General features: G+C 44.9%; 1 protein-coding gene across 1 annotated transcript; it reads left to right on the top strand.

The window, feature by feature from the left end:
- The first annotated feature begins 1,106 nt into the window (after window positions 1–1,106).
- LOC311368370 (transmembrane protein 50B-like) lies at window positions 1,107–22,349 on the top strand. Its single transcript, XM_084487171.1, has 7 exons — window positions 1,107–1,179; window positions 1,805–2,003; window positions 9,162–9,274; window positions 11,848–11,915; window positions 12,013–12,105; window positions 19,807–19,864; window positions 20,993–22,349. Exons 2-7 carry the CDS (start codon window positions 1,905–1,907, stop codon window positions 21,036–21,038), a joined length of 477 nt encoding a protein of 158 aa, XP_084343297.1. The 5' UTR covers window positions 1,107–1,179; window positions 1,805–1,904; the 3' UTR covers window positions 21,039–22,349.
- Window positions 22,350–22,629: the final 280 nt, after the last annotated feature.

Raw genomic sequence — 22,629 nt, 5'->3', positions numbered from 1 at the left:
CATAAGTCACCATGGTGATACAGCGACGCTAAAAGAGAGCGACTTTCGTGTCCCAGCTAACCCAGGTTTTGAGTGCAACATACCTCGCTAACCCACTAATCGAGGTTCGTAGTACACCCAAGGGTGCTTCAGATTATAACCCACTAATCGAGGTTCGTAGTACACCCAAGGGTGCTTCAGATTATAACCCACTAATCGAGGTTCGTAGTACACCCAAGGGTGCTTCAGATTATTTTGCTTTCAATTAGTTTCGACCAATCATGTTCCTGTGGGCGGGATATGTAGGCGTGTTTTACTCATTTACTACTTTAACAGCACCGACAATCCAAAAACCCAGTTTGTTATTTTATTATTGTTAGCTGTTTGTTATCAACAAGGTTGTAAAGAAGTCATTTATAGCACAGCTGTCAAAATTAATGTTTTTATTCTTCCTACGTGTTTACGATCTGTTATTCATTCATTGCACCGCGGCCGAACTGACAGCTGTCTACTGGAACCAGCTGATCGTATCTTATTCCTATAGGCTAATCCACATATAAGTTGCAAAATCTGTGGATAAATAATAACTATAACATTGATCATGGTATCACAATTATAGTGCACTTCCCTACACCCTACACAAATAAATACGAAAAATAGCAGAAATAAGTATCCCTTCTCTATAATGCACACTGAAGGAAGAATATACATGATTCTTCTTTCCTAGATTATGTTATAGGGACACACACATTTTGTCAGGCTGCATACTTTCAACCTGCCAAATATGTATCCCCAACTTAAAATGAGCACGCTCTGTCCTACCATCAAGTGCTTTATTTTACACATACTTCAGATCATTAATAATAACTATTGAGAATATAAACATGTTTCCTCTTTCCTAGCCAAAGTAATAGGGGGACACCAGTTTGAATCATTCGTTCACCAGTAGTTAGTTCGTTCACCTACTAACTACACCGGAGACACCGGAGGCGGGACTTCTTCAGAGGTCTATAGGAGGTTGTGGTCGTGTTGGGATTGGTCCTCACAGAGATCGGGGTGTTGGGATTGGTCCTCACAGAGATCGGGGTGTTGTGATTGGTCCTCACGCCCCATCGTCATCACAACAAGTCAAAGCGAAACACACACAGAGCTTCGTATGGATCCTGGAAGCTGTCTTTGATTACCTGCTAACAACTCAAGGTATGTGCGGTGCTTTGACCCAATAACTTCATATGATATACCTATAATATAACACGTCATGTACGCCGACTGAACAGTCCCAGCGCGGATAAGGTGAAGGCGAGGCGCACAGCTCGAGCTGAGGCTGTAGACACACGAGCTGACAGCTAGCTGCTAGCTGGCTGCTTCAGTCCACCACCTGGCTCACATCTACACTGTTTGCTTTGTTTAAATGAGGAAAATAGGAATAATTTAAGACAAATACACGTGGCAACATCACTGTATAGGGCAAATATTCATCAAGGAAGCAAGATTTGTTTTTCTGTCAAATGTAATAATAAATAAAAGCGTTTTTGAGGGCATTTTTAATTCAGATATACACTTTGGTTAGTCAGAGAACACAGCTGTAAATAAAAACGTGTTATCAGCCGACCCACACTATCTATCTGCCCATCTCAAATCCAGTGTTTAGTCCTGTAGTGTCAGGGTGTGTTAGGTATGAGGATGTAACCTTAGGTATTGGAGGAAGGACGCTTTAGAAGAGTCACATTGGCCATCGAGGGAGATATGACTTCTGTCAGGCCGTTTTGGAATCTGCCGTCAACCAATGGTTTTACAGCACTATAGTTGCTTTGTGTTTTACAAGATCACAAGGAGAGAAGCATTCTCCGTGTGACAAGGCAGGCTACAAACCAGCCCGGACGTCGGAGGAGAGAGGAGAGAGGAGAGAGGAGAGAACAGGGGGCATGGCTGGGTTCCTCGATAACTTCCGCTGGCCGGAGTGCGAGTGCATCGACTGGGGGGAGAGGCGCAACACCGTGGCCTCCGTGGTCGCAGGAGTTCTGGTAAGTGTGTGTGTGTGTGTGTGTGTGTGTGTGTGTGTGCGTGTGCGTGTGCGTGTGTGTGTGCAAAGCATGCCCCTCAGGTCCGGTCTGCAGGTGATTCCAGACAAATAGTAGCTCCATGAGGCCACAGCACAGCTGGTGCTTAACCACTAAAGGAGGCTGGGATGTGTTCTGCATGCCATATAATGTTGGCTATCCACAGAATCACTAACATATCTTTTGAACAAACATTTTCAACATCAGGGCTTCCTACCTTAATCGTGTTAGTAGGTCTATGATCTTGAACATGGTAGTATTTGCCATTTTGTCACTGTTACTAAAATAATACTGTGATTTTGAAAGAAGCGGTGTCAAAGGTGGCTGAGAAAGAAAGTTGTTAGTAACATTGTAGACACTGTGCTACGTTAGAGAAATAATGTAATAATGAGCCTTTTAAAAATGTTTTATGAGTGCATGCACCAAGCGGGCTGCCAACGACCTCTGCAAGGACCTCTGCAATGACCTCTGCAGAAGTGTAATGATTCCGAATGTGTCATCTCACAAGGAGACTCAACACCTTGTTGATTGATTTGAATCAAAACTAACACAATAACTTTAGAAAACTAAATGTTAAATAAAGAAATGCTGTTTTTATAAATGTACAAATAAAAAGAAATACATAAAAATGGTATTAATAAACAGCAAACTGAGACCTCTACTTTGAATGAAAACTTAGCTTAACTCTATAAAGAAACAAATGAATAAATATACAGCGAAATGAAACACAGAGAAATGTCAGCGACTATAAACATATTCACCTACCAAGAGGTAGCGTCAACATGGACAACTTAAAACATTTTCTTAGGTCAATGAATGAATGAATGCAAAGGAAAACCATTTAAAATTGGACACAATCAGTAACAAATACTAAATTGTCCTATACTACTAACAGATTGAACACAGGTGCGTTTTATACTAGGCTCTTGGCTTACCTCACTCACCTGACATTTCTGAACTCAGATTTGAGCCTTCATATATTTTGTTTAAGTAACAGTATCTGTACACGTTGTCAGGGAGAAGTGAGCTCTGCATCTTGCTCACTAGGGCTGAAGCATTTGGCACTTTTTATAGTTCCTTATCTTCTGTACTAGTACTCACTAAACCCAAGAAATTAATCTTTTTATAGTATGACCAACACAACATTGAAGCAGTCAACATATAAACTGCTCTTTCCTGCAGGCCAGGCCACAAACCAAAGTGCAGAAATATAAAAAAGAACAAATCCGTGACTATACCACTCTAAAGATATTTAGATAACTCGGTCGGTTGTAATAAACATGTAATATGTAAACATGTGCAACTTGACCACATGTCCGTAGTAGTAGAAGAAAAAGATTGTTTTTGCAAGCTCTTAAAAAGTGGATCTAGTAGAGTAGCTGGGATATATCTATCTATCTATATATATAAATAAATAAATATATATATATATATATATATATATATATATATATATATATATATATATATATATATATATATTGATATATATGCTGGACAATTGTCAATTCCTGCGGTTATCTTTGAGAGAATGGCTCCCTAGCGTTTCATACTGTCCAGCCCATAGCTTTACAACCTTTGACAATTTTGAAAAAGCCCTTTTTCTTAACTCCTGCAACCCTCTACTGATGGAACCATGGAGCCTGAGACGCTCCTGATGGACTAACGCTGGGGCCGTTACTACGGGGGCCGGCTTGTAGTACGTATACCAACTGCATCGGAGCCGGCGGTATGACACCAAAGTGGCTCTGCGTCCATATCTCTAGCCATCTCTAGCGTCTCTAGCGTGAAACTACAATTTTCCGAGGATGGACTACAACAAGCGCTCTTTGATCCATGGGTTCTTGTCGTATTGATTTAATCATGTTGTTGCCAACAGTGAGAATCACTTAGGTCGGACTTGGCCAACAGGAATATTTGAGGCCACTTGAATCCCAATTCACATGTGGAAAAGAGGCTCAACTTATGTTGATGTTGAAATAACTGCCCCCAGTAGCCTTTTTTTAAATGTGAAGTTGGTATTTTATTTTCTTATGGTGTATATGATGCAGTGGAGGCTTCTCCAGTGAGGAGAGGGAGGAAGATCCTCCTTAACATTGTTGAGGATAAAAAATGTAGATTGCCCAGACTACTGTAATGAATTAATGCCCTTAAATATGACTACTTTAATGCCTTTGTACGTGTAATGTTTGTTTCATGGGTAAAGGGACATTAGCACCCCCTATCGCCTATTGAATATTACTTCGGGGAGGACGTTTCTCCCTCAGCCTCCATTGACTCCCATTCATTTCTCGGGAACTACTGGCGGCCAGTGAGTTACATGGGGGTCAATGGGAGAGAGGAGGAAAGTCCTCCTCTGAGTGGGTGGGACTAGCTAAGGGATCTGAATCGCGTCAACGTCTATTCACGAATAGGCTGGATCCCTGGCTGCACTATGAACCAATAAGCAGGAGTCTTCGCTGCGCTATGAACCAATAAGCAGGAGCCCTCGCTGCGCTATGAACCAATAAGAAGTCTTGGCTGTGGAGCAGCCTGGAGGGAGGGTTTATCCCCTGAAGTCTCTAGGCTACGAGAACCAACAAACCCTTTTCTTCTCTTCTCTTCTTTTGCTTTACCGCGTCTCTCATGCGTCTTCGCGTAGAGTCGGTAAACTGTTTCTTTAAATATTGCCGCCGTAAAGGTTTATGGGATACCAATATCTCCGTTACCGTGGAGTAACCTATGCTAAAAGAGGGTTAAAGGATGCATCAAGGCTCCTTTCCTAAGCATTTTCAGAATTCAAACCACCTTTCCTCCAAGTACTTCCGGGTCATCTCGTTAGGAAAGGAAATTTCCAATGCAAAAAAGAGAATCCGTAGAGGCCCCTGGGCAGAGGAAATCTCCTGATCGGACCACCCTTAGATCAATTATTAGATTTTTGGGGAAAGGACAGATTGTTTAACTTAAAGGGGTAGTTCAGGATTTTGGACATCGGGTCTCATTTCCAAGTGAGCCAGTGTGTTATATATCATTGGAGAGCGTTTTCAACACTTTTCATTCAGTCCTTCTAGTTGCAGAAATCGCTGGTGCTAGGCTAGCGCAACTCGAGGGGAACTGCTAGCCTGCCAATAAAAACTATTTTACCCACTCCCGAGGCAAAGCAATTATAATGCCCGACTATCGATATAAATGTCTGTGTTGATAGAATAGTGTTAGAAATAAACTTACCCTTGCATCGCATTGCATTTAGTTCATAATCCCTGTAGTTGGAAGCAGGCTACGGCAGCGGCGGACTGATATTACCTGGAGTGCGCTTCTCTGTTTACCTTCTGCTGTAGTGAATTGGTTGCTACACCGGAGCAAAGTGAAATTCCACTGCTGCTGAGAAAGTAGTCCCCCAAAATGTAATGTGATCATTGCGATACAAGGATAGTTTTATTTCTAATATTATTCTATCAACACAGACATTTACATCGATAGTCGGGCATTATAATTGGTTTGCATCGGGTGTACTTTGGAGTGGGTAGTTGAAAACGTTCTCCAATGATAAATAACACACTGGCTCACTTGGAAATGAGACCCGATGTCCAAAATCCTGAACTACCCCTTTAAGGTAACTATATTATCAGCAAGCTCAGACGGAAAACAAAATGTTAAACATCCGTAATTTATACTTGTCAAAAGTGTGTGTGTGTGTGTGGGGGGGGGGGGGGGGGGATTGATCGATTTGTTGCTTAATATTGACAAAATTGGGCCGGTGTGACCGATACTAAAAAGGAAGTTACTACCGCTTTGCTAAAATAGAAGATAGTTCTTAACAGCAGAACAAGCAGACAGGCTTTGTAAAAGAACTGTTGCCACTTCCATTTCCCATTAAAGGCAGAGGTGATGATGGCAGCAGCACTATCATCACTGCTGCCATCAAGCTTTCAATCTATTTTCTATTGTGGAATCCTGGTCCGCTGCTCCCCAGTCCCGTTGTCTTCACGACCTCTGACGCTCTCAGGTCGAGGCTGAGAGGCTGAGCCTTACAGACAGTCCAATGCCATTTAATAGTCGCTTTTCAAACCATTTGGCAGTGCAGTGCCTGAATGTCTGTGTGTGGTCATCCAGAAAGGAATCACTCTACAGCTGACTGGAGAGTGACCATCGAGACCAGGAGAATCCATTGGCTCCTGCTGCTTTCATGCATGCCCAGTTTAAGACGCTGATGGTGTGTGTCCATTTGTTTGGTTTCAATAGGCTGTCAGATGGCGGGATGGTCAGTAGATCAAAGGCCTTTCGCAAGACTTTTTGATATGAAGAGGAAATGGGTTATTTAGGTGCTACCTAAATAATTGGAAGAGCGTTAGAAGAAGCATGCATACGCTCCACCTCCCCTGCTCTTTTGTGGCACGCTTTTTAACCTCCTCATCGTCTGCTTTTGGGTTTTATCAACACAAAAACGGTCTGACAGACACACACACAGTGGTCCTCTTCATGTTTGATTGTCAAATAATGTGCGTCTCACGAGTTCCTCTGCGTGAAATGAGGATAAAGGTTAAACAAAGGCAGCGCACAGAGCTTCAATGCCCCTGTCCAGCCAGGTCACGGCTCCACAGGTGGAACCTCAGCAGAGGGACGGCCCACGTGAGCTCTCCCAGGAGGGAGGAGGAGACGACATGGCAGGGTAAAAAAAAAAATATAAAGTGTAAATGTAAATCCTTTTATTGACTCATACTCATGTTCTATGTCATCCTCCTCCTTTCATTTATCCTCACAAAGTATTCCTTGTCTTCAGCATTTCTTATTAAGCATTTCTCATCTCTGAGAAGTTCTCAACCACTGATTTTGTAAATAGTTGTATTTAATAATTGTATTTTTATCTGTAGGAGAATGAGGTCCGGACCGCGGTGACCTCACAGCTACATGCTTGTCTTGCTCATTAGAGGGCTGGTCGGGTTCCGACAAATATTTAGAAATGATGCTCGGGTTCAGGCCGGGCTCGTCACATCTGCGCGATAAGGAGTGGGTGTGGGCGATGCTTTTGTGTTAACGTTCATTTATCTTTGCTGGGGACACTTTAATGGGGACACGTTAATTTGAATTCATAGGCTACCTGTCCTACAGAACCTCAGAACCTCTTGTGTCATTTTGTGTAATTGATCGTTATCGTGGCCTTTTCTGTGGGCCGATTTGAATTTAAATTGGTTCTGATTCTGCGCAACAAGCGCGCGTTAACAGCGAGTAGTCTTGTGCTCGCTGTTAACGCGCACTTGTTGCTTTCATACACACAAACGTAAATGTGTCATTAGTATGAGAAAAAATAGACCCTAAGTGTGTCGGCTCGGGTCGGGCTCGGACATATATATATCTCGATGCCTGTCGGGTTCGGGTCGGGCTCCGTTACTTCTCCGTCGGACGCGGGCCGGGCTCGGACAGAAAAATGCGGCCCGTTCCGCCGTTCCTAATGACTGCCCGATGTAAAGCCCATATGCTCATTTACATTAGAGGCTTGTGAGTCAAATCACCTCGTAAAGAAATAAAGTTGGCATCACTGCATGACTTCATTTAAAACAAGGAAGAGCGTTTCCCACAATGTGCTCTCGTCCGTGAACGATGATCCAAAGCCTCTGCGTCTAAATTAATTGCTTTAAAAAATACAAGATGCCTTGTTGTCTAAACCTGTCAAAAAGTGTTTTACTAAAGGTTGAAACTGCATTATCTCCAATTACTGACTCTCCCTCAGGGGGCCGGCGTGGCGGGCCCAGGCAACGTGGTACTATCTAAACCAGTTCGTCACGGCTCCACGCCAGCATTGGGCGGTACATGTCAGTATTTGGGTCTTGGGCAAAGATGCGTATTAAGATGCTTATCCTACAGAGATGCCTATTTGTGGTATTTTGAAACATGCAACCGCATTATGCCATTCCCCCAGCTTATCAAAAATGTGGCCTTGTTTTCTAAAACCGTTGATGTTGATGAAGTTGTTTGCAATATTGTAAATGCACAACGCAAACATAAAATACAAAGAGTAACATTTATGATAAACTTGCACAAATAAAATGTTTGACGTCTTCTAAATTCTCGATGGCTTGAAGAATATCAAGTTCAAGTTCAACAAAGAAAATAAATGGTCTGCATTTATAGAGCACTTTTTTGTAACCAGAGGCCACCAAAAGCGCTTTACAATATTACCTAACATTCACCCATTCATTCACACATTCACACACCGATGGCGGAGTCAGCCCTGCAGGGCGACAGCCAGCGGGTCCGGAGCAGTCAGGGTGAGGGCGTCTCGCTCAGGGACACCTCCACACTCAGCTAGGAGGAGCCGGGGATCGAACCAGCAACCCTCCGGTTACCAGCCAACCCGTTCTACCCCTACCTGAGCTACATGCCGCCCCTTAAATAAATACATTCTGTTGCCTTTGTATTATTGGTATGCTTAGGTTAGCTGCGTTTTTATGTTGTTCTGGAGTCAGATTGCTGCGCTGTGGTCACTTTACTCAGCTGTTGGAGCCGTATAGGAAAATAAGTGATTTTTGAAAAATCTATTGATTATTCAATTGATTTGCATATAATATCTGAATGAGTTTATACAGCATAAAGAAGGTTGATTATTAAATGATTGAATGTACTGCACTAAATCCATTTTACTTTTGACATGTTGGCACGTTTCCCTCCTTTGTTGTACCTGCCGATGTCCGTCCACTGTTGATACTGTGATATGTAGCTGGCGTACAGCGCCATGATTCTTTGGTTTGCTTTGGAACGCGAAGAGATGCCTTGCAGCTTCACTCTTCATTATTATGAGAATATTTTTTATTTTGAACGTTGCTCAAGCCATTATCATGGATTATTTGCACTATTTATAGGAGTGTAAATATAAACCCTGTCTGTCTCTGTGTTCATATTTCTCTTTCTCAGCGAAAGCTGTCTCAACTGACAGGACCGTCAGTTGGAAGTCCCTATCAATGAGTGTCAATATGAGCCCTGTCCGTCTGTCTCTACATCCCTCTCTCTCCTGCTCTCTATCTAACTAGCTCGCTCTTTCTCAGCAAAAGATGTCCCCCTCATAAAAAGAGCACCGTGATGGTCAGCGTGAAGTCCCTATGAGTGTCAATATGAGCCCTGTCTGTCTGTCTGTCTGTCTGTTCCCAGTTCTTCACCGGTTGGTGGGTGATGATTGACGCGGCGACCATCTACACAACTCAGGAGCAGATGAACCACGCCTTCCACACGTGTGGCGTCTTCTCCACCATCGCTTTCTTCATGTGAGCCTGCTAGACTTCCCTTCATCCATCCACGCTAAGCTTAAGTCATCGTGTAACAAAAGCTTTCTGATTCAACGTCGTCATTGCGTCCAAAAGGTCACTCTTGTTGTCAGAGGTTTATTTCAACCATTTGCACCTTTAAAATGTCAGCAAGGCGCCAGCGGCAGCAGCCAATGGGGTGTGTCCCCCTGCTGCTCTCGTCCCGTCGCTGATCCAGTACTGGTCTCTCTCTTTCTCTGTCTGACGTCAATGTTCTTGTTGGGTGGAAAACAAGCCGTGCAAATTTGGCAGCAGTTAGCGCTGGACTATATTCAGTTCTGTAATAGCCTGCACATTGCATTCGAATAATAGAGAAAGGTTATTCACATATACAGGTAGGTACAAAATAAAAGCTTTAAAATCAAGTCTACCAAATCAAAAGCTTTACATTATTCCCAGCAGACCACTGAACCCGGTCTCTAGGGTTCGTTGTGGTGGTGAGCACACAAGCTGAGCCACAGAGAGGATGGAGATAGATGCACACTGGTATCATACTACAGTACGATGATAATCATACTACAGTATCATCATACTGTAGTATGATGATCATCATACTGTAGTATGATGTAGTATGATGATACTGTAGTATGATTATCATCATACATCATATATCATACAGATGCACACTGGTATCATACTACAGTATGATGATCATCATACTACAGTATGATGATCATCATACTGTAGTATGATACCAGTGTGCATTTATCTCCATCCTCTCTGTGGCTCAGCTAGTGGCTGGTATCATACTACAGTATCATCATACTGCAGTATGATGATAATCATACAACAGTATCATCATACTACAGTATGATGATAATCAGAAGGCATTTTTACACTGCCAACCCGGTATGGTCGCAGCTTGACACACCCCGCAATTTGACTGTCTTGCCTGTGTGAAACCGAGGGCTATATTGCGCCTGCGTCGAGGAGCCGGCTTCTTGGTTCACTGGAGTAGGCGGGGCTAAGTAGACCAGTTAGAAGTACAACGTCTCTCCAGTTAGAAGTACAACGTCTCTCCAGTTAGAAGTACAACGTCTCTCCAGTTAGAAGTACAACGTCTCTCCAGTTAGAAGTACAACGTCTCTCCAGTTAGAAGTAGAACATCTCTCCAGTTAGAAGTAGAACATCTCTCCAGTTAGAAGTACAACGTCTCTCCAGTTAGAAGTACAACGTCTCTCCAGTTAGAAGTACAACGTCTCTCCAGTTAGAAGTACAACGTCTCTCCAGTTAGAAGTACAACGTCTCTCCAGTTAGACATCCTGTTGATGTCCCTGTGTCAGCAACCCCTCGACCCGAGTCCCGCCCCTGGAACCGCCATGCCGTCTAATCACCCCTCTTACGCACTAATTGCATGTGTTCATCCTGGCACTTAATGTACGCACTTATTGTATATGTGTACGTCTTGGCACTTAAAAATAGTACTTGGCATTGTGTAGCGTCTTATCCTAGATATCTTTATTGTATCCGGGGAACGGGTTAACCTAGCGATTGTAAGTGCCTGGCACTAGTTTCTATGAATATCTTTACTGCGTGGGCGTCACCATAATATAATTGGGGGGGGACACGTCCCCCCCACCCTTGAAAAAAAGTCATTTCGACCCCCCCACATTTGCCATCAAAGATATTAGTGCATGACTGGTCTACTAGTCCAGTGTTCTTTCCATCGCTTCACATTCAAATCCGTTCCACTTTGTCAGTAGGGTGAATACCCATATAAATAGAAATCCACTCTGCGTTTTCCTGTTTTTTTCAACACACAAAACAGCATCACGCACGCATTCAAAACACGCACCGAAGCCGACCGAAGCAAGCCTATGTTGAGAGTCGGATCAACGACAGCGTCACAAGATGGACAAGGACTTTTTTTTTTAGAAGAAGAGGAAAGTAAAGTAGTTGCCCAAGTTTTCCATTGAGTGGCCAAACAGCTAAATTGCGTTCTTCCATGGCCAAACACAGCCAGCTTTTCTGATAAGAATGTTAGTACCCTTATGAGACATTCTCTGGCATTAGCAATATTCAAAATCACAAAGATCAAATATTCGTGCCTAATAGCCTACTTTGTTGTATAAAAAACCTAGCCTATATATCATCAAGACATGTAAACGTTTTCAATGGCTGTTAAAATAAAAAAAATAAAAAAATAAAAAAAATATATATATATAACATAGTAGTAGTCAGTAATTGCAGACCATGCCAGCTCCAAGGAAAATCAATGAAAGAGGGAGATCATTTTAAATCTAAAAACATGGTAAAATGCACCAGAATGCGGGAAATTGCATCTACTTCTTTCAATTTTTTTCTGGGGGAGGACCCCCAGACCCCCCCTCGAAATATGTCCCCCCCCACTCTCAAAAACCTGATGACGCCCTTGCTTTACTGAACCGACTTTCTCTTTCTTCTGACAAATGTACTAATTGTAAGTGGCCTTGAATGAAAGCGTCTTCTAAGTGTAATTGGCTTTGGATGAAGGCGTCTGCTAAATGCCCTGAATGAAAAATGTAGATTGCTAAGTGGCGTATCTGAATCCCCAGGATCAACGCTGTGTCCAACGGCCAGGTGAGGGGCGACACCTACGGAGAGGGCTGCTTCGGGAGGATCGGTACGTCAGAGTCTCCGTGCGGTCGTGTGCGCACAGGGATGAGTGCTCCGGGAGGCGTGCTAATGGCGGGGTAATGAGCGTGCTCCTGTCTCCGCAGGCGCCCGTCTCTGGCTCTTCACGGGCTTCATGATGATGTTCGGCTCCCTCATCGGGGCCATTTGGATCCTGTTCGGAGCGTACGTGTCACAGGGTGAGTCAATCTCTCTCTCTCTCTCTCTCTCTCTCTCTCTCTCTCTCTCTCTCTCTCTCTCTCTTATCTATATATATATATATATATATATATATATATATATATATATATATATATATATATATATATATATATATATATAATGAATCAGTTTAGAGCGCTGGTCCCCAGCTTTGACTGTAGCCGTACCACGCAGATGTCATCAAGACCTTTGTTCCGACCACCTTATGCCAATGGGGGAGAATGTACAGACTGAAATAAACACTGCAGTGGTCGAGCAGAGTGGCAGCGCCCCCTTCAGGCAGTTCCCAGTGGGAGAAGGCCACTGGAGTGGAAACACTGTGGAGTGGAAACGCTGGCAAGCTGCTTCTGGTCCCAGGCGGTCATTTAGCAAACAAGAATTGATGGAAAACAGTACAATAGGAACCATGATGGAAGGCACAAAGCCACACTACTTTGAAGTACCAGGTAGTGGTGGGGGGTAATAGTAAACATAATCATTTCCATTCTTCTATTATTCTGAATCGATTCCCAACTTCCAAACATCGACTAAAAATATTATTACAATTAAATGGCTGTGTGTTTACATTATTGCAATAATTTAACATAACTTTTTCAAATATAGTAATTACATAATTACAAATGTAATCATGATAAGGTTCACACCCCTAATAACAAGCCATAACGCTATCATTTTCAATGTTCTATATCACACACACACACACGCACACGTGCGTGTTTGTGAAAGCATTGCAAACCAAGTGTATGTTATGGAAATGTGAACATGATTGGTTAATTAAAATCCATTGTTCCTCATCCTTGGAGAAGGATTTTTTTTATTTGAATGTTGGTGGTGGAGAGGATTATGGACACTCTCAAAAACCAATCTGCTATTTTAAGATGTGCAAGAATAGTGATTTTGAGGTCTGTTGTGCAGTTATGTAATTTAACTCTCATTAGGCTATTTCATTTCCCACATGCTTTTATCCAAAGCTGTGAATGTGTAAATGGATGTATTTAGGGAGCTGGTTAGTGTAGATGTCTTTAGGGAGCTGGTTAGTGTAGATGTCTTTAGGAAGCTGGTTAGTGTCTGTAGGGAGCTGGTTAGTGTCTTTAGGGAGCTGGTTAGTGTAGGTGTCTTTAGGGAGCTGGTTAGTGTAGGTGTCTTTAGGGAGCTGGTTAGTGTAGGTGTCTTTAGGGAGCTGGTTAGTGTAGGTGTCTTTAGGAAGCTGGTTAGTGTAGGTGTCTTTAGGAAGCTGGTTAGTGTCTTTAGGGAGCTGGTTAGTGTAGATGTCTTTAGGGAGCTGGTTAGTGTAGATGTCTTTAGGGAGCTGGTTAGTGTAGGTGTCTTTAGGGAGCTGGTTAGTGTCTGTAGGGAGCTGGTTAGTGTAGGTGTCTTTAGGGAGCTGGTTAGTGTAGGTGTCTTTAGGGAGCTGGTTAGTGTAGGTGTCTTTAGGGAGCTGGTTAGTGTAGGTGTCTTTAGGGAGCTGGTTAGTGTAGGTGTCTTTAGGGAGCTGGTTAGTGTAGGTGTCTTTAGGGAGCTGGTTAGTGTCTTTAGGGAGCTGGTTAGTGTAGGTGTCTTTAGGGAGCTGGTTAGTGTAGGTGTCTTTAGGGAGCTGGTTAGTGTCTGTAGGGAGCTGGTTAGTGTAGGTGTCTTTAGGGAGCTGGTTAGTGTAGGTGTCTTTAGGGAGCTGGTTAGTGTAGGTGTCTGTAGGGAGCTGGTTAGTGTAGGTGTCTTTAGGGAGCTGGTTAGTGTCTGTAGGGAGCTGGTTAGTGTAGGTGTCTTTAGGGAGCTGGTTAGTGTAGGTGTCTTTAGGGAGCTGGTTAGTGTAGGTGTCTTTAGGGAGCTGGTTAGTGTAGGTGTCTTTAGGGAGCTGGTTAGTGTCTTTAGGGAGCTGGTTAGTGTAGGTGTCTTTAGGGAGCTGGTTAGTGTAGGTGTCTTTAGGGAGCTGGTTAGTGTCTGTAGGGAGCTGGTTAGTGTAGGTGTCTTTAGGGAGCTGGTTAGTGTAGGTGTCTTTAGGGAGCTGGTTAGTGTCTGTAGGGAGCTGGTTAGTGTCTTTAGGGAGCTGGTTAGTGTAGGTGTCTTTAGGGAGCTGGTTAGTGTAGGTGTCTTTAGGAAGCTGGTTAGTGTCTGTAGGGAGCTGGTTAGTGTAGGTGTCTTTAGGGAGCTGGTTAGTGTCTGTAGGGAGCTGGTTAGTGTCTTTAGGGAGCTGGTTAGTGTAGGTGTCTTTAGGGAGCTGGTTAGTGTAGGTGTCTTTAGGAAGCTGGTTAGTGTCTGTAGGGAGCTGGTTAGTGTAGGTGTCTTTAGGGAGCTGGTTAGTGTAGGTGTCTTTAGGGAGCTGGTTAGTGTCTGTAGGGAGCTGGTTAGTGTCTGTAGGGAGCTGGTTAGTGTAGGTGTCTTTAGGGAGCTGGTTAGTGTAGGTGTCTTTAGGGAGCTGGTTAGTGTAGGTGTCTTTAGGGAGCTGGTTAGTGTCTGTAGGGAGCTGGTTAGTGTAGGTGTCTGTAGGGAGCTGGTTAGTGTAGGTGTCTTTAGGGAGCTGGTTAGTGTCTTTAGGGAGCTGGTTAGTGTAGGTGTCTTTAGGGAGCTGGTTAGTGTCTGTAGGGAGCTGGTTAGTGTAGGTGTCTTTAGGGAGCTGGTTAGTGTAGGTGTCTTTAGGGAGCTGGTTAGTGTAGGTGTCTGTAGGGAGCTGGTTAGTGTCTGTAGGGAGCTGGTTAGTGTCTGTAGGGAGCTGGTTAGTGTAGGTGTCTTTAGGGAGCTGGTTAGTGTAGGTGTCTTTAGGGAGCTGGTTAGTGTAGGTGTCTTTAGGGAGCTGGTTAGTGTAGGTGTCTTTAGGGAGCTGGTTAGTGTAGGTGTCTGTAGGGAGCTGGTTAGTGTAGGTGTCTGTAGGGAGCTGGTTAGTGTCTGTAGGGAGCTGGTTAGTGTAGGTGTCTTTAGGGAGCTGGTTAGTGTAGATGTCTTTAGGGAGCTGGTTAGTGTAGGTGTCTTTAGGGAGCTGGTTAGTGTAGGTGTCTTTAGGGAGCTGGTTAGTGTCTGTAGGGAGCTGGTTAGTGTAGGTGTCTTTAGGGAGCTGGTTAGTGTAGGTGTCTTTAGGGAGCTGGTTAGTGTAGGTGTCTTTAGGGAGCTGGTTAGTGTCTGTAGGGAGCTGGTTAGTGTAGGTGTCTTTAGGGAGCTGGTTAGTGTAGGTGTCTTTAGGGAGCTGGTTAGTGTAGGTGTCTTTAGGAAGCTGGTTAGTGTCTGTAGGGAGCTGGTTAGTGTAGGTGTCTTTAGGGAGCTGGTTAGTGTAGATGTCTTTAGGGAGCTGGTTAGTGTAGGTGTCTTTAGGGAGCTGGTTAGTGTAGGTGTCTTTAGGGAGCTGGTTAGTGTAGGTGTCTTTAGGGAGCTGGTTAGTGTAGATGTCTTTAGGGAGCTGGTTAGTGTAGGTGTCTGTAGGGAGCTGGTTAGTGTAGGTGTCTTTAGGGAGCTGGTTAGTGTCTGTAGGGAGCTGGTTAGTGTCTGTAGGGAGCTGGTTAGTGTAGGTGTCTTTAGGAAGCTGGTTAGTGAAGGTGTCTTTAGGGAGCTGGTTAGTGTCTGTAGGGAGCTGGTTAGTGTCTGTAGGGAGCTGGTTAGTGTAGGTGTCTTTAGGGAGCTGGTTAGTGTAGGTGTCTTTAGGAAGCTGGTTAGTGTCTGTAGGGAGCTGGTTAGTGTAGGTGTCTTTAGGAAGCTGGTTAGTGTAGGTGTCTTTAGGGAGCTGGTTAGTGTAGGTGTCTTTAGGAAGCTGGTTAGTGTCTGTAGGGAGCTGGTTAGTGTAGGTGTCTTTAGGGAGCTGGTTAGTGTAGGTGTCTTTAGGGAGCTGGTTAGTGTAGATGTCTTTAGGAAGCTGGTTAGTGTCTGTAGGGAGCTGGTTAGTGTAGGTGTCTTTAGGGAGCTGGTTAGTGTAGGTGTCTTTAGGGAGCTGGTTAGTGTAGGTGTCTTTAGGGAGCTGGTTAGTGTAGGTGTCTTTAGGGAGCTGGTTAGTGTAGGTGTCTGTAGGGAGCTGGTTAGTGTAGGTGTCTTTAGGTTTAGGTTAGTGTAGGTGTCTTTAGGGAGCTGGTTAGTGTCTTTAGGGAGCTGGTTAGTGTAGGTGTCTGTAGGGAGCTGGTTAGTGTCTGTAGGGAGCTGGTTAGTGTAGGTGTCTTTAGGTTTAGGTTAGTGTAGGTGTCTTTAGGGAGCTGGTTAGTGTCTGTAGGGAGCTGGTTAGTGTAGGTGTCTTTAGGGAGCTGGTTAGTGTAGGTGTCTTTAGGGAGCTGGTTAGTGTAGGTGTCTTTAGGGAGCTGGTTAGTGTAGGTGTCTTTAGGGAGCTGGTTAGTGTAGGTGTCTTTAGGGAGCTGGTTAGTGTAGGTGTCTTTAGGGAGCTGGTTAGTGTCTGTAGGGAGCTGGTTAGTGTCTTTAGGGAGCTGGTTAGTGTCTGTAGGGAGCTGGTTAGTGTAGGTGTCTTTAGGGAGCTGGTTAGTGTAGGTGTCTTTAGGGAGCTGGTTAGTGTAGGTGTCTTTAGGAAGCTGGTTAGTGTCTGTAGGGAGCTGGTTAGTGTCTGTAGGGAGCTGGTTAGTGTAGGTGTCTTTAGGGAGCTGGTTAGTGTAGGTGTCTTTAGGGAGCTGGTTAGTGTAGGTGTCTGTAGGGAGCTGGTTAGTGTCTGTAGGGAGCTGGTTAGTGTAGGTGTCTTTAGGGAGCTGGTTAGTGTCTGTAGGGAGCTGGTTAGTGTAGGTGTCTTAAGGGAGCTGGTTAGTGTAGGTGTCTTTAGGGAGCTGGTTAGTGTAGGTGTCTGTAGGGAGCTGGTTAGTGTAGGTGTCTTTAGGGAGCTGGTTAGTGTAGGTGTCTTTAGGGAGCTGGTTAGTGTAGGTGTCTTTAGGGAGCTGGTTAGTGTAGGTGTCTTTAGGGAGCTGGTTAGTGTAGGTGTCTTTAGGGAGCTGGTTAGTGTCTGTAGGGAGCTGGTTAGTGTAGGTGTCTTTAGGGAGCTGGTTAGTGTAGGTGTCTTTAGGAAGCTGGTTAGTGTCTGTAGGGAGCTGGTTAGTGTCTGTAGGGAGCTGGTTAGTGTAGGTGTCTTAAGGGAGCTGGTTAGTGTAGGTGTCTTTAGGGAGCTGGTTAGTGTAGGTGTCTTTAGGGAGCTGGTTAGTGTAGGTGTCTTTAGGGAGCTGGTTAGTGTAGGTGTCTGTAGGGAGCTGGTTAGTGTAGGTGTCTTTAGGGAGCTGGTTAGTGTAGGTGTCTTTAGGGAGCTGGTTAGTGTAGGTGTCTGTAGGGAGCTGGTTAGTGTCTGTAGGGAGCTGGTTAGTGTCTTTAGGGAGCTGGTTAGTGTAGGTGTCTGTAGGGAGCTGGTTAGTGTAGGTGTCTTTAGGGAGCTGGTTAGTGTAGGTGTCTTTAGGGAGCTGGTTAGTGTAGGTGTCTTTAGGGAGCTGGTTAGTGTCTTTAGGGAGCTGGTTAGTGTAGGTGTCTTTAGGGAGCTGGTTAGTGTCTTTAGGGAGCTGGTTAGTGTAGGTGTCTTTAGGGAGCTGGTTAGTGTCTGTAGGGAGCTGGTTAGTGTAGGTGTCTTTAGGGAGCTGGTTAGTGTAGGTGTCTTTAGGGAGCTGGTTAGTGTAGGTGTCTTTAGGGAGCTGGTTAGTGTAGGTGTCTGTAGGGAGCTGGTTAGTGTAGGTGTCTTTAGGGAGCTGGTTAGTGTAGGTGTCTGTAGGGAGCTGGTTAGTGTAGGTGTCTGTAGGGAGCTGGTTAGTGTAGGTGTCTGTAGGGAGCTGGTTAGTGTAGGTGTCTTTAGGTTTAGGTTAGTGTAGGTGTCTTTAGGGAGCTGGTTAGTGTCTTTAGGGAGCTGGTTAGTGTCTGTAGGGAGCTGGTTAGTGTAGGTGTCTTTAGGGAGCTGGTTAGTGTCTGTAGGGAGCTGGTTAGTGTAGGTGTCTTTAGGGAGCTGGTTAGTGTAGGTGTCTTAAGGGAGCTGGTTAGTGTAGGTGTCTTTAGGGAGCTGGTTAGTGTAGGTGTCTTTAGGGAGCTGGTTAGTGTAGGTGTCTTTAGGGAGCTGGTTAGTGTCTTTAGGGAGCTGGTTAGTGTCTGTAGGGAGCTGGTTAGTGTAGGTGTCTTTAGGGAGCTGGTTAGTGTCTGTAGGGAGCTGGTTAGTGTCTGTAGGGAGCTGGTTAGTGTAGGTGTCTTTAGGGAGCTGGTTAGTGTAGGTGTCTTTAGGAAGCTGGTTAGTGTAGGTGTCTTTAGGGAGCTGGTTAGTGTCTGTAGGGAGCTGGTTAGTGTAGGTGTCTTTAGGGAGCTGGTTAGTGTAGGTGTCTTTAGGAAGCTGGTTAGTGTAGGTGTCTTTAGGGAGCTGGTTAGTGTAGATGTCTGTAGGGAGCTGGTTAGTGTCTGTAGGGAGCTGGTTAGTGTCTGTAGGGAGCTGGTTAGTGTAGGTGTCTTTAGGGAGCTGGTTAGTGTAGGTGTCTTTAGGAAGCTGGTTAGTGTAGGTGTCTTTAGGAAGCTGGTTAGTGTAGGTGTCTTTAGGGAGCTGGTTAGTGTAGGTGTCTTTAGGGAGCTGGTTAGTGTAGGTGTCTTTAGGGAGCTGGTTAGTGTAGGTGTCTGTAGGGAACTCTTGGTCTCGGCCCTTTGCCACTCGGTCTCTAGGTCCCTCTGTCTTTGCCACTCGGTCTCTATGTCTATCGTTCTCTGATCTCTTGTCTCTCTGATCTCTTGCCTCTCTTGTCTCTCTGATCTCTTGTCTCTCTTGTCTCTCTGATCTCTTGTCTCTCTTGTCTCTCTGATCTCTTGTCTCTCTTGTCTCTCTGATCTCTTGTCTCTCTTGTCTCTCTGATCTCTTGTCTCTCTGATCTCTTGTCTCTCTGATCTCTTGTCTCTCTTGTCTCTCTGATCTCTTGTCTCTCTTGTCTCTCTGATCTCTTGCCTCTCTTGCCTCTCTTGTCTCTCGCCCTTCAGCCTCTGCCTCCCGGTCTCTCCCTGTTATTGAGTTCAGGGTGACTTGGCTCCTCTCTATTGAACATTATGTTTCTGGCAGAGCTGACTTTAGTAGGTCTGGTTTCAGTGCATGTCCAGGATACCATGTGATCATGATTTAGTTTTGTCCGTTGTCGTCTTCCAGGAGGTTTTGAACAGGAAGTCTATCCTAACAATAATATCACAAATGAATAGCTGTTGCTAGTTAATGAAATACGCTTTGTGTAAATTCTCCTTGAGGTCGCTCCCTTCCTCGCTCACACTTTTGGTCTTTGTTTCTTTGCATCGTTTGATGTGTTCCTACAATGAAACTATATATATGAACAGTGGTTGTTCCTGGAAGATGCTTGGTAAAGGCTGCCAGTGTGTCCTAAATGCTCCTTGAAACTGAATACTTTGCCTTCAAGAAGTGCCTGAAAGGAACAATGGCATCACTATCTCCCATTCAATGAAGGGATTTCAACTCGTAACGATTCTTGTTCAAATGACCTCTATCGAGTTGTCTTCAGGAGTCATTTTTACTACTTGAAAGTATCCCCGTCCTTAAACCTGACGATGGCTGTGAATGTTTTTGGTCCTTCCTTCAACCAGAAACATGTGAGACTACCTCAACCAAATGAACCAGCTTATCAATAGTTTTAGTATTATATATTTAAACATTTTTTAAAGTTTTTTTTGTATTTGCTTTTTTCACGTTTTACACGTTTCCTCTTTGTTCTTCATCAACACAAGGATGTAAGTGATGTTTATATTGCGCTTTTATTTTGTAGGGAAGGAAGTGGCTCCGGGCCTGGCGGTGTTCTTCCAGAATGCTTTCATCTTCTTCAGGTCAGGAATCGGAGCGCTCCTGGCTTTAGTTCATATCAGAGATCTATATGTAACACCGCATGTATCATGTAACATAATATTATACTATGATATCATGTACTGTCATATATTAAAGGAGGAGTTTGCCAAGTTTGGCCCAAGGGCCTGTCCACAGATTAAATAGCCTGGTTCTAGAGTCTCTAGAAACATTATATCCACAGGTGGTCTAGTGTGACTCTATAGTGTACACACCATCATAGTCAGAGAGAGAGTGAGCCCCCCTCAGATAACCAATATACAGCAAATCCAAACACTTTCAAAACCTTTGTGTGTTTTGAAAGATCTTTAAATTCTTTTACACATCTTTTTGAAACATTTCAAACACCTCTGTGTTTTTAAAGATCTCCCGGTTCTTTTACACATTTTAACATCTTTTTTAAACATCTTTGTGCGTTTTTAAAGATCTTTTTATTCTTTTACACGTTACAAACATCTTTTTAAAACATTGAAAACATCTTTGTGTGTTTTAAAGCATATTTTTTGGAGGAGGAGGAGCCTCTCACCTGGTCCCCCTAGGGGAGGAGCCTCTCACCTGGTCCCCCTAGGGGAGGAGCCTCTCACCTGGTCCCCCTAGGGGAGGAGCCTCTCACCTGGTCTCCCTAGGGGAGGAGCCTCTCACCTGGTCTCCCTAGGGGAGGAGCCTCTCACCTGGTCCAGACTAGGGGAGGAGCCTCTCACCTGGTCCCCCTAGGGGAGGAGCCTCTCACCTGGTCCAGACTAGGGGAGGAGCCTCTCACCTGGTCCAGACTAGGGGAGGAGCCTCTCACCTGGTCCCCCTAGGGGAGGAGCCTCTCACCTGGTCCCCCTAGGGGAGGAGCCTCTCACCTGGTCCAGACTAGGGGAGGAGCCTCTCACCTGGTCCAGACTAGGGGAGGAGCCTCTCACCTGGTCCAGACTAGGGGAGGAGCCTCTCACCTGGTCCCCCTAGGGGAGGAGCCTCTCACCTGGTCCAGACTAGGGGAGGAGCCTCTCACCTGGTCCAGACTAGGGGAGGACATAAAGGTGTCCTCCCTCTAGAACCATTAGACAGTAGAGGCCTGTGGTGAGGCCACTGTGTGTGTATGACTAACTGTCTCTCTCTCCCTACAGCACTCTCACCTTCAAGTTTGGCCGGACTGAAGATCTGTGGGGTTAGCCCCCCGCCCCCCGTCTACATCTACATTTTTTGTTTGTTTCAAACTTTAATTTCAAATGTATTTTTTCAGAAAAAGCTAATTTGGGTAATTTGTTATTTTTGGTATGGAAAAAGTATACAATACATATTGTTTCATAAGCGTTTTAAATATGTTTTTACATTTAGTCTTAGTAATTTTTTTACATTTAGTCTTAGTAGATTACATTTAGTCTATCAGTGTGAGCTGTACAGTGTTGAACACATACCACATCCTGATGTCATCCTTCACCTTCAGGGTCCAACAACATCAAGGGTACAATCAGGAACCATTGAGTCGTCTTAGTTAATGCACTAATAAGCATTTATCTGAACAATGAACTCATTTTTGCTATGGCCTGGCGACGCTTAAGGCTTAGTTATGATTCGGCGTTGACGCAACGCAAGGGGGTCCAGGGACCCTCACGTCCACCGCGAGGGCCTGACGTGCTGCTCCTAAAAATTGTAACCTTGCATCGAGGCGACGCAGCAGCAAGGTCTGTGATTGGACCGTTCACTAAAACCCGACGCAGAACCAAAACGGGTCAGGACTGCGTGGAAGCGTCTGCGTGGTCGTTGCGTCGGCGTGGAACCATAACTGAGCCTTTAGGGTGACGTCGCTGCGTCAAACGGAGCTGTTTGCTTCTTACATTGAGAGGAGCGGCGTGGTCCATCTTGGTTAGGCTCCTTTGTACGGTAATCGTATTTCCTAGATCTGTATTTAGTCCACAAGCTTATCACATGTAGGGGTTATTTATTCAGGGATCAATTGTGTTTTATCTACTTTGAGTCAAGCCCACTGCGAGGGTCATCAAACGCTGTATTAATCTTGGACCAAGTGTGTAGATTATTTTGTGCAAGAGGTTCCTTTAATGGAGTTGTTAATGGTGAACTCATCTATTAATGTGTCATTAGATGTAGGGTTCAGCAGATTGCCACTGGTTCAGTGCAAGGCGGTGATGAAAAGGTTTTTTTTGACCTGAAAGAGCGATTCTGTGAAATGCTAAAACCATCAGGGACGGTGCCATCACAAATCGTCCTGATTGGCCAGAGGAAGACAGTTGCCATGTAGGACATGGAGTCCTCTCCAGTAGACGTCCTGTCTGAGGATCCCAGTGGGGTCCGTACAGGGCGAGGGTCTATCCTAGCTTCTTTTAAACCCGTCTCCACCATTTTAACACTTATTTTTTTCCCGGATCCGCTGCCAAACTGGATGTAGTCTTTCACTGTCCCGCTCTGCACTTCCAATCACGCTTGTTTCCATGACGGCTATCACCTGTACCCCCCCCCGCCCCCCCCCCCTTCCTCTCTGGGGAAATCAGGCCTCGGTCCTCTGCAGCTGGGCATGGAGGGGTATGTCTGTAGGGGGTGTGGAGGTGTGTCTGTAGGGGCTGTAGGGGTGTGGCTGTAGGGGCTGTAGGGGTGGGGCTGTAGGGGTATGTCTGTTCTCCGCTCCCTTGAATTCATCCCACAGCTTGTGATGGGAATTACAAATATCTATTATCAGTGCTGAAGAATACGTATGATAAAAGGGAAAATAAGCAACAGGGATTCATGTAGTAGTCCCCACCAGACG

This window comes from Micromesistius poutassou, assembly GCF_964030765.1.
Source record: "Micromesistius poutassou genome assembly, chromosome: 23".
Lineage (NCBI taxonomy): Eukaryota > Metazoa > Chordata > Actinopteri > Gadiformes > Gadidae > Micromesistius > Micromesistius poutassou.
Note: the sequence above shows the minus strand (reverse complement) of the source record. Positions and strands in the feature narration are given on the sequence as shown.